Here is a 12,231-nt window from a genome sequence, read left to right on the forward strand (position 1 = left end):
ACGAGGGGGAATAGGTTTAAGCTGCTTGAGAGTAGGTGCAGAGGAGAAGTCAGAGCTAAGGCTTTTAAGCAAAGAGTGATGTGTGTGTGAAATGCACTGCCAGCGACGTTGGTAGAGGCGGATACAATAGGGTCTTTTAAGAGACTCTTGGATAGGTACATGGAGCTTAGGAAAGCAGGTGGCTATGCGGTCGGGTAATTCTAAGCAATTTCTAGAGTAAGTTACATGGTCGGCACAACATTGCGGGCCAAAGCGTCTGTAATGTGTTGTGGATTTCTAAGATTCCATGAAATTCAAAGGAAATCTCCCATCCCACGGAGTGGTGACTCGTTGCAACCTGTCATCTCAGGGAGAGTGATAGGGGAACGGCAGGGAAAGATTTTGATATTCTGATATGGAACAGAAACATGGGCAGAAACCAGATGGGCTGAATGGCCTCTCTAGTGTACACAGTGAGTGTGGTAGAGACTGTATGTACCTGACACACGGGATTTGATACAAAACTGATTTATCTTTCACAGATCCACAATATTAAACACCAGTCTAGTTTAAGGCTGACATCAGCAGAACGGACTCCTCCAATGCTCAGTGACCAGGGTTCAGTCCTGGGTGCGATGAGCAGCCGCAAGAACTGCAGAATCTGACAGTGACAGTCCCTCATGAACCTGCAGCTGCCTTCAGTCACTGTGATGGTTAAACATTTAACACGGAGCTGATTTGAACTTCCTCCCTGATGTGACGTTGCTGGTGTTGCAGCATCTGGGATGATTGAGTAAAACTTTTTGCTCATTCCGGACAGAAATGTGGCCTCTATTTATTGTGAACTCACCGGAGCATCACAAGGTGGGTTAACTGAATGAGTCTCTTCGTACACACGGAGCAGGTGAACGGCCGCTTCCCAGTGCGAAGCTGTTGGTGTATCTGCGATAGCCGACGACATCCCTTCCAAAATGCGAGCCAGTGAATGACGTCACATTGATATAAACGTCATGGCAGTGTATCCAATCAGACACGGGCATGGACACGTGTTCGGGCTCTCCTTGTCGCAAGAGGGAGCGTTGTCTTCTCCAGCAACTCCGCCTCCACATTCAAGAATCGGCGGCATTCAAGCGCTGGTGAACTGACAGATACAGCGGAACTATCGTGCTGTTGTGGTTGTGATTCCCATACACAAATCCTTTGTCTTTTCTAAACTGTTAAAAGTTTACAAACCACGTCAGTGGGTGAAGGACAACATTTCCACTCAGATTATTTACTTTCCATGGTGCCTTCTGAGAAAAACACTGTCACAACTCAAAACAACTTGGGGGACAAGACTTCATCTTCTAACCGGCCACAGTTCCGGCATCAGGAACAATATCAAACTCTCTGCCTCCCTCTCTGTATCAAAATGGATAATCAGTCTGTGACTTGGCTCAGTTTGTCTGTCTCCTTCGCGTTCTGAGCATGCGCCACACACCTACTGAGATCACATTTTATTCACACGGCTGTGACTAGAGACTTTCTGATTATTATGTCCCTCCCGGCATTTGACGGTGGTAAACTCAGAGTCAGCAATGGTATTGAACATGGGAGTAGGTGATTAGGCTTTTTCGTTGGAGATGATAAACTGCCGGCAGTGTGCGTCTGGATGAGTGGGTCGTTTTCAGACTGGAAGGAGGTAGCGTTTGGAGTACCCCAGAGATCAGTCCCTGACCACAGTTGTTCACAGTTTAATGTCCTGGCGGAGGCAGCGAGATATGAGATGTCCCAGTCTGCTGGTGACGCAGAAAGAGTGGAGTTGGGGGAGGGGAGGCTGTTCACATGCAATTTCGTAGCTTTGCAATCAGTACATAGTGCACTGTGGGGCTGCAGTGGCGGGTTCCAACTTGCTAATTAGATTTGCTGACCACAGTACATTGATCCGCCGGATCCCAAATAATAACGAGGCAGCCGACAGAGAAGAAGTCATCACCCCGACACAGTGGTGTCAAGAAAACAACCTCTCCCTCAGTCTGTCAAAAACAAAGGAGCTGGTTGTGGATTACAGGAGGAATGGAGACAGGGACCAAATTCAACATTTCCAAGTCTGTTATTGACACAAAATGCACATTTTAATATTGATTATGACACAATGTATTTCACAGGTTGTTAATGACATAAAACATATTTACAGATTGTTACTGACAGAGAATCGTATAATTTATGTTTCGTGTGTTATCTGAATGTACTTGCCTGTGATGCTGCCACAGGTCAGTGTTTCTCTGTACCTGTACCTTCCCGTACTTGTGCACTTGGCAATAAATTCAACAGGACCTGAGAAATCTCAGTGAGATTTGATTAGTGATGATCATCTTGGCAGCTCGGTAGGTCGAACGTATGAGACAGTACACTGTTAAATGCAAAACCCTGAACAGTGTCGATCAGAGGGATCTTAGACTCCAAGTTCATCGAGAAACTGCACAGATTGATCGGGTGGTTAAGAAGGCAAATGACGTGGTTGACTTTATTCGTTGAAGCATTGAGTTCAAAAGTCGGGAAGTTGTGTTGTGGCTGTTACGAGCCTGCGGTCGTACTGTGACTGTTTCTTTAAGAGCGGCGGCGTAAGGAGGCGGGACTATGACGTCATGTCACAGGCTGACTGTGGGAGGGGGAGAGGGAGAGGGAGAGGGAGAGGGAGGGAGAGAGAGAGAGAGAGAGAGAGAGAGAGAGAGAGAGAGACTGGAAAAGCTGATCGCTTCAGTTAGTCGCGGCTGAGGCTTGGAACTCTCCTATGCCCACAAGAGTGGGTTGATCATCGGTACACGGAACCACAACGAATGTCTGTGGCTGCCACTTCGTATAATCCATAGGAGTGGATTGTGGAATATCTTCTGTTAACCCTTGCCTGGGTATGTTGCTTGGTAACCCCTGGAAGACGGTATTCCTGTGACAGGTCACTTTCGCTGATAACTCGTATGTGGACGGATTCAACGGATAAGAACATCGGCGGCGGTTATTTTGAAGTAACGGCCGTTTCTCTACGTTTCACCCTGGATTACAAATATCTCTGTCCCATCATTTATTCCGTGGATTACTGAACTTTCCTACTTTACCATCTCAAGACTCTGAGCATTGTTCCCTCAGGCTCGATAGTCTGGGAGTTATACTTACACATATATACACATTACACTATTAGCTTTCCTTTATTTCGTTAAGTTACTATATTATAAGTCGATACTACTAAAGATAATGGTTTTAACATCAAAACCAGACTCCAGTGTGAACTCTATTGCTGCTGGTTCGTTTCTAAAACGTCACAGTTCGTAACACAGTTTTGTAAAACGAGTTAGACCACATCTGGAGTGTTTCATACAGTTCTGGTCGCCCCCATTCTCGGAAGGATGTCGGGGCTTTGGAGAGGGCGCAGAAGAGGTTTACCAGGACACTGCCTGGATTAGAGGGCATGAGCTATAACGAGAGGCTGGACAAACTTGTGTTGTTTTCTCCAGAGCGGCGCAGGCTGGGGTGAGACTGGATGGACGTTTATAAGATTACGAGAGGAATAGATAGAGTGGACAGACGATATATTTTTCCTGGGGGTTGAAATGTCTAATACAGTTAAGGTGAGAGGAGATGTGAGCGGCGTTTGCGTCTTTCCACAGAGTAGTGGGTAAACGGACATCTGTCTGGGGGTGAGAGACCAAAGCGGCCATGTGATCAAGTTTCCTGTTCACGTTTCTCTGCAGATCTGCAGCATCTGCGGGTCACTGCTCTACCTGTACGTGTAGCTTCATCTTTCCCCGTTCAGACAAGGCGGTGAGATCCGGATCTGTCACGTCCTCTCGTTGTGGTGGACAATATGGTTTTTTTTTCAGCATGCTTCCTTCCACTGTTTTCACCTGCTGAAGTGCTGCCAATGTTTCTGGGTGTCTGACCCACTTATGTGAGAATTTAGCTTTTTATAATTATCAGAGCTTCTCATAAATGTGGACAGTTCAGTTAAGCTTCACTCCACTACTTCCAAAGCAACAACCCAGTCAGTCAAATAGTTCCACACAATTAAAATAGTTTATTACATCTTTTTTTCATTTTGTACTATTTATATAAATTAACAATGTGATAGTTATATTCTTATATTAAATCACAATTGTTAAAATCTATGGTTAAAAATTGGGTTCCACTGCTGAACGAATTTCTTGACATAATTGATATGGGAGACCCACCACCAGTCACCTGATCCCACTTACCGCAGATCGTAATGAGAGATTAAAGCCTTTTCTATTTATTTGCGTTCCTCAGAAAGAGAACTGTTCAGTTTCCTTCTGTGGTTCCAGAGCAGAAGCTCAGTCTGTCTAATATTTCCACACAATTAAAATGGGGAATTTGTTTATTATCATCATGTACTGAACGACAGTTCAAATCTTCCCTGACGTACCATCCACACAGATCGATACATAACAACGGTACATCGGTCTGATATACGATAAAACAATAACTGTAACAAAGCATTATGGCTGCAGAGAAAGTGCAGTGCAGATAGACATATGGTGCAGGGTCACGTCGAGTCACATTGTGATGTCGAGTCCATTTAATCATTCATTTGGCTTATAACTGCAGACAGGAAGCCGTCCTTCAGCCTGGTGTTACGCACTTTAATGCTTTTGTATCTCCTCCCCGATGGGGGAGCGGGTTTGCAGCGAGAATGTCCAGGTTGTGAGGATCTTTAATACATGGCCTGGTTCTCCGAGGGAGTGGAAGTGTAGGGAGAGTCCATGGAGTGGAGGCTTGTTTCTTTGATGTTCTCTGCTCTCCAAAGTTCTCTGCAGTTCCTTACAGTCATGGGCAGAGCAGTAGCCATACGAATGCGTGAAGTATCGACAAGAAGCTCAGAGACCTCGGCCTTCACCCTGCCTTGTGTCGCTGGATCCTGGACTTCCTGTCAGATCGCCGGCGGGTGGTAAGAGTGGGCTCCATCTCCTCTGTCTCTCTGACCCTCAGCACACATACCCCACAGGGTTGTCTCTTTGGCCCACTCCTTTACTCTCTGTGCACCCATAACACTGTGTTGCCACCCACAGCTCCAACCTGCTAATGAAATTTGCTGACAACACTACATTGATTGGCCTAACCTCAAATAATAACTTTCAATCGATCAAATGCCTCCCGACAAGATTCGGTCCAAACATACTTTTCACGCTTCTTCAGGAGATTGGTCAGAGGAAGAGCGATAGCAGCAAAGTTCTTACAAAAATATCCATCCATTCCCAGAAACCTTCTAACAGCCTTCTTAGCAGTCAAAATAGGAACTTGAGAAATTGCCTGGACTTTTGCCCCAACAGGAGCCAACTTGCTTTGACCAACAACATAGCCAAGACAGGTCACAGTGGCATGGCCAAATTCACTCTTAGCTAACTGTAAGGTTGTCCTAGGAAAGCCTGTCAAACTGCAGAGATATGCTTTTCCCAAGTGTCACTCCCTGTGGCTAAGTCATCAATATAGGCATCTGTATGTTCTAACCCTCGAATTAGAGAATCAATCATTCTCTTGAATGATCCTGGACCATTTTTCCTTCCAAAAGAGAAAATATTGTATTCACACAACCCAGAAGGTGTCACAAATGCAGAAATTTCTCTACATCTGTCCGTCAATGAAACACACCAATACCCTTTCAACAGATCAATCTTTGTAAGAAATTTAGCTTTTCCAACCTTATTGATGCAATCATCCTCCCTAGGGATAGGACAGGATTCTGTTTTTGTTAATGAATTTACCTTCCCATAATCAGTGCAATATCTAACACCACCATCAGGTTAAGGCACAATAATGCAGGGTGAGCTCCAATCTGATGCTGAAGGACTCATAGTACCATTTTCAGCATATATTCAATTCCTTGCTCAGCCAATTTACATTTTTCAACGTTCATACAATATGGGTGTTGTTTAATCGGTTTGGCTTGACCAATATCTACATCATGTACTGCGACTGTGGTTTGCTTGGGAACATCGGGAAATAAATCTTTAAACATCAGGATTACTTCCTTCAGCTGTTGTTGTTGCTTTGGCTGCAGATGAGCCAACTTGTTAACAATGTTTTCTGGAACAACCGAGTTGATTAGCCTAACTGCGACCATGTTTGGCTTGTGAAAATTCTCAGACGAGTCAATTGTTTCATTCTCAGGGTTACCAGATTCATATGTTTTGACAACAACACTCACAGATGGAGCCTGCTTGTCAAAATAAGGCTTTATCATATTTATGTGTACCACCTGTGTTAGTTTACGTTGGTCAGGTGTTTTAATAGCATTATTCAGATCATTAATTTGAGAGACTACTTCATGCGGTCTATTGAACTTAGCCTGAAGTGGATTCATCAATATTGGAGATAAGGCAAGCACCTTATCCCCCACCTGGTATTTTCTTTCCAAAGCCAACTTATCAAACCAACACTTCATTTTGTTTTGAGAAATCTTTAAGTTTTGTTTCACTGGACTACAGACTTGTAGTTTATTCTTGAACTTCTACACAAAGTCTAACAAGTTAAGATGTACATCCCCATCAATCCACTGTTCCTTTAACAAGGACAAAGGTCCCCTCACTATAAATTTTAAAAAGGGTTCACCGAATGCAGGTATAGGGCAGAGTGATTCGGTTTACCCACAACTTGACAAGTGTGACAGATTCTGCAAAAGGTCACAACATCTTTCCTCAAATTAGGCCAGTAGAATTATTTCATAACTGTTTACAGTTTTATTCACTCCAAAATGTCGACCTGATGGCAGACTGCAGGCCAAAGTTAAAATTTCAGCCATATAACTTTAGGAACTACAACTTGGTGAACAATTGCCCATTCCTCACTCGCTGGAATAGCAGGTGGCCTCCACTTCCTCATTGACGCTCCATCCTTGAGATAATACCCTACTGGCACTTTCTTAATCTCATCATCTGAGAAAGTTGTTTCTTTTAAAGCTTCAATCTCAGGGTCTCGGTTCTGTTCTGCTATAAACTCCTTCCGACACAGGGATAAATCTTTCTCATCAGACTTACGACCTGAATCCTGTTGAAACAATGAAGGCAGAAATTCCCTGACATCATAACCTGAATCCCGATGTTGGCTATCATGGATATCAGAATCATGCTGCACAGAACCGTCTGCATCGGCAGACTTCTTAGCCATACTTTGAGTTCCTGCGCAGGAAGGATAAATGTTAAATTCCATCTGTGGGTCGTCAGTGGTTGTCTTAGTTGTCAATAGCGCTGCAGGAACAACTTTAGGTCATTCCCTAACAGCAAACCAACATCTTCCAATGGTAAAATGGAGTATAATCCGATTTTAACAGGTCCCGAAACCAACCCTGACAGTAAAGTTACCTTGTACAACGGCACAATGCCTTTAATAAGATTTACCTCACCAGTGTTAAATCTCATCACCAAACTTTAGAATGCTGTCTAATATAAGTGACTGAGAATCGCCAGTAACTCGAAGAATTTTCACTGGTTCTTGGGTTCACCCTTACTTTACTAATACAAACCCATTTGACATAAAATGATCAAAAGCCTTCTTAATTCGGTCAGAACTCTCAGTCCATAACTGAGCCTCAACAGAATGTTCAGAACCCTGTGGGTTGATAGGTGCTTCAACAGACTGATCACAGGTATTCGGGACTGACACCTTTTCCTTTTTCTTCTTCAGGACAGAACAATTAGCCATCATATGACCAGCTTTCTTACAATAGTAACAAGCAAGACCAGAATATTTCTCTTTCAACTGCTTCCCTTCATCCTTACACTTGTCACTAGTCCCAGCTATAATTTCGCGTTTACCCTGGTGATCCCTGCTACTCTTTTGGAAGCTCTTATTCTGGGTAAACTTAAACTTATGAGTTAAAGCAAACTCATCTGCTAATCTAGCAGACTCCTGCAAAGTGGCAGCATCCTTTTCATCTAAATATGTTTTTGTGTCATCAGGGACACACTTTTTGAATTCTTCAATTAAAACTAACTCTTTCAAGCTATTAAAATCATCATATATTTATCATCATCATATATATCATCATATATGTGCACCAGCAATCAAAACACACAGACTTCTCATAAGCAAATTACATATGTCCGGTTCACAGATTTCCACAAATTTCTAAACTTTTGCCTGTATGATTCTGGGACCAACTCATAAGCTTTGAGCACAGCCTGTTTCACTATGTCATAATCAGCTGCTTCATCAACTGTCAAAGCAGAATAGGCTTGCTAAGCCTCCCCCTTTGTAAGAGAACCAACCCTCTTTTGGCCACTTTAAATTCTAAGCAACCTTCTCAAAATGCTGTAAGTATTTATCAACCTCTGTCTCATCAAATGGAGGTACCAATTTAATTTCCTAACTGGCCTCAAACTCATCACCAGAGTCTAACGCTAGACCCCTTTGCTGCAACCACTGTATCTTTTCCAGCTCGAATAGCCTCTGTCCTTCTGCTTCCTCCCTCTGTTTTTCTGCCTCCTCTCTGATTTTCTGCCTCGATAGCCTCAAACTGCCTCTGCCTTTCCGCAGCCTCCATCTTTAATTTTTCTCACTCATACTGGAGCTCAAGCTCACTAGATTTACTTTCAGGAAACACCTCCAACTCCTCCACTTTAAACACACTCTCAGAAACATAATGTTCAGCTGTTATCCTCTGCAACTGTGCCCTCCTCATTGTCAATTTCAACATAACAAGTTTTAACCTTCTAACAAGACTCAACAACTCAATCCTTCTGGCATCCTCTAATGCCTCAGAGGTTGCTGCTTCCAAACAATAATCAGCATCCGCTGCTGATTTTCCACACACAAATAAATCAAAAGGGACTTCCCCAATGAAATCGATAATTAATGACGACGCCCCCATAGATGTTCATATCCCGGATGCAGGCCCCAATTTTGTTATGAATCGTAAAGCTTTAAAAAAGAATCAGCACCAATAGACTACACCTGGAACAACACACACAAAATACTGGTGGAACACAGCAGGCCAGGCAGCATCTATAAGAAGAAGCATAGTCGACGTTTCAGGCCGAGACCCTTCATCAGGACTGCCTGAGACTGCCGGACAAAGGGCCTCGGCCTGAAACGTTGACAGTGCTTCTCCTTATAGATGCTCCCTGGCCTGCTGTGCTCCACCAGCATTTTGTGTGTGTTTGAATTCCAAGCATCTGCAGATTTCCTCGTGAAGACTACACCAGGAGTCTGTTTTTGATCTTAAAACTATCTTTATTAGAATCGACTTATAATGTAGTAACTTAAGCAAGATAAACAAAAGTTAACAGTGTTATGTGTATATATGTGTGTAAATATAAATCCAAAACTATTGAGCTTGGGGAGAACAAGGCTTGGAGTCTTGAGATGGTAAAGTATGAAAGTTCAGTTCAACCACAGAATAGGTGATGAGAGAGATATATGTAATCCAGGGTAAATGTCGAGAGAAGGCAATTATGTCGAATTCCACAGGTTCCATGGTGGTAAAACAAGAGAACAGTCACTGTAGATATTATCTGTCATCCTTCCAAATCCACATAATAATTATCACCCAAAGTGACTTGTCACAAGGCGTATCGTCTTCAAGTGAATTACCACACCACACCCAGGCAAGGGTTAACACATCGGTGGTCTTCACATGATACCCCAAATCAGATCCACTCCTATGGATCAAACGAGGTGACAACCACACATTCGATGTATGATGAATTGATAATTAACCCACACTTGCGGGCACCTATTTCCCTTGTATCGATCTTTCCATTTTTCCTCCTTCATCTCCGTCTGACTCTGAGTGTCTGTGTCCTCAGTTAAAACTAAACAAGCTGTGAGTGATGTAAACAAGCTGCAAGTCAGACTGATTAAACTTCCTAATCTCTCTCTCTTAAAATGACAGTCCACAGCAAACAAAACCTAGGGATTCATATCAACTGACTGGTGTGCCAGTAGTTGGAATGACTGAGTGAATCCTATCCCACATTCTCAGCAGGTAAATGGCTCCTCTCCAGTGTGAACTCGCTGATGTCTCTGTAGTGTGGAAGAGTGAGTGAATCTCTTCCCACATTCTGAGCAGGTGAATGGCCTCTCTCCAGTGTGAGCTCGCTGATGTTCCAGCAATCTGGATGAGTTATTGAATCTCTTCCCACAGACTAAGCAGATGAACGGCTTCTCCCCAGTGTGAACTCGCTGATGTTCCAGTAATCTGGATGACTCAGTGAATCTCTTCCCACAGACTAAGCAGATGAACGGCTTCTCCCCAGTGTGAACTGACTGGTGTCTCTGCAGGGAGCGTGAGTGACTGAACCTCTTCCCACATTCTGAGCAGGGGAATGGCTTCTCTCCAGTGTGAACTCGCTGATGACTCTGCAGGTCGGATGAGCGAGTGAATCTCTTCCCACATTCTGAGCAGAGGAACGGCTTCTCCCCAGTGCGAGCTCGCTGGTGTCTCTGTAGGGCGGATGAATGAGTGAATCTCTTCCCACATGCTGAGTAGATGAACGGCTTCTCCCCAGTGTGAGCTCGCTGGTGTTTCAGAAGGTTGGATGACAGAGTGAACCGTTTCCCACATTCTGTGCAATTGAACGGCTTTTCACCAGTGTGAACACTCTCATGTCTCTGTAGGTAGGATGACTCAGTGAATCCCTTCCCACATTCTGAGCAGATGAACGGCTTCTCCCCAGTGTGAGCTCGCTGGTGTCTCTGTAGGGCGGATGAATGAGTGAATCTCTTCCCACATTCTGAGCAGATGAACGGCTTCTCCCCAGTGTGAGCTCGCTGGTGACTCTGTAGGGCGGATGAATGAGTGAATCTCTTCCCACATTCTGAGCAGGTGAACGGCCTCTCTCCAGTGTGAACTCGCTGATGACTCCGTAGGTTGGATGACTGAGTGAATCCCTTCCCACATTCTGAACAGGTGAACGGCTTCACCCCAGTGTGAATTCGCTGATGACTCTGTAGGTGGGATGACACAGTGAATCTCTTCCCACAGACTGAGCAGGTGAATGGCTTCTCCCCTGTGTGAACTCGCTGGTGACTCCGTAGGTCGGATGACTGGGTGAATCCCTTCCCACAGTCTGAGCAGTTGAACGGCTTCTCCCCCGCGTGAACTCGCTGATGTCTCTGTAGGCGGGATATCAGAGTGAATCCTTTCCCACAGTCTGAGCAGGTGAATGGCCTCTCCCCAGTGTGAACTGGCAGATGACTCTGTAGGTGGGATGACTGAGTGAATCTCTTCCCGCATTCTGAACAGGTGAACGGTTTCTGCCCAGTGTGAAGTCGCTGATGTCTCTGTAGGGTGGATAACTCACTGAATCCTTTCCCACATTCTGAGCAGGTGAATGGCTTCTCCCCAGTGTGAACTCGCTGATGTCTCAGTAGGCTGGATAACTCACTGAATCCTTTCCCACATTCTGAGCATGTGAATGGCTTCTCCCCAGTGTGAACTCGCTGATGTCTCAGTTGGCTGGATAAATCACTGAATCCTTTCCCACATTCTGAGCAGGTGAATGGCTTCTCCCCAGTGTGAACTCGCTGATGTACCAGTAGGTTGGATAACTCACTGAATCCTTTCCCACATTCTGAGCAGGTGAATGGCTTCTCCCCAGTATGAACTCGCTGATGTCTCCTTAGGTTGGATGACCGACTGAATCCCTTCGCACAGACTGAGCAGGTGAATGGCTTCTCCCCAGAGTGAACTCGCTGATGTACCAGTAGGTTGGATAACTCACTGAATCCTTTCCCACATTCTGAGCAGGTGAATGGCTTCTCCCCAGTGTGAACTCGCTGATGTACCAGTAGGTTGGATGACCGAGTGAATCCCTTCGCACAGACTGAGCAGGTGAACGGCTTCTCCCCAGTGTGAGCTCGCTGATGTCTCTGTAGGGCGGATGAATGAGTGAATCTCTTCCCACAGACTGAGCAGGTGAAGCGCCTCTCTCCAGTGTGAACTCGCTGGGGACTCCGTAGGTTGGATGACTGAGTGAATCTCTTCTCACATTCTGAACAGGTGAACGGCCTCTCCCCAGTGTGAACTCGCTGGGGACTCCGTAGGTTGGATGACTGAGTGAATCCCTTCCCACAGACTGAACAGGTGAATGGCTTCTCCCCAGTGTGAACTCGCTGGTGAGCCATAAGGTCAAATGACTGAGTGAATCCTTTCCCAGAAATTCAGCAGATCACCAGCCTCTACCAGGTGTGGTGTGAACTGACTGGTGTGTCCACAGGTCCAACTGAATCCTTTCTCACACACAGAACAGATGAAAGGCCTTG

At 44.9% G+C, this 12,231-nt stretch overlaps 1 protein-coding gene across 1 annotated transcript; it reads right to left on the bottom strand.

The window, feature by feature from the left end:
* Positions 1 to 9,133: 9,133 nt before the first annotated feature.
* On the bottom strand, positions 9,134 to 12,217 carry LOC132390259 (zinc finger protein 850-like). Its single transcript, XM_059962868.1, has one exon. The coding sequence runs from the start codon at positions 12,091 to 12,093 to the stop codon at positions 9,946 to 9,948; it is 2,148 nt and encodes a 715-aa protein (XP_059818851.1). The 5' UTR covers positions 12,094 to 12,217; the 3' UTR covers positions 9,134 to 9,945.
* Positions 12,218 to 12,231: the final 14 nt, after the last annotated feature.

The sequence above is a fragment of the Hypanus sabinus genome, unplaced genomic scaffold, assembly GCF_030144855.1.
Source record: "Hypanus sabinus isolate sHypSab1 unplaced genomic scaffold, sHypSab1.hap1 scaffold_821, whole genome shotgun sequence".
In the NCBI taxonomy this organism is placed as follows: domain Eukaryota; kingdom Metazoa; phylum Chordata; class Chondrichthyes; order Myliobatiformes; family Dasyatidae; genus Hypanus; species Hypanus sabinus.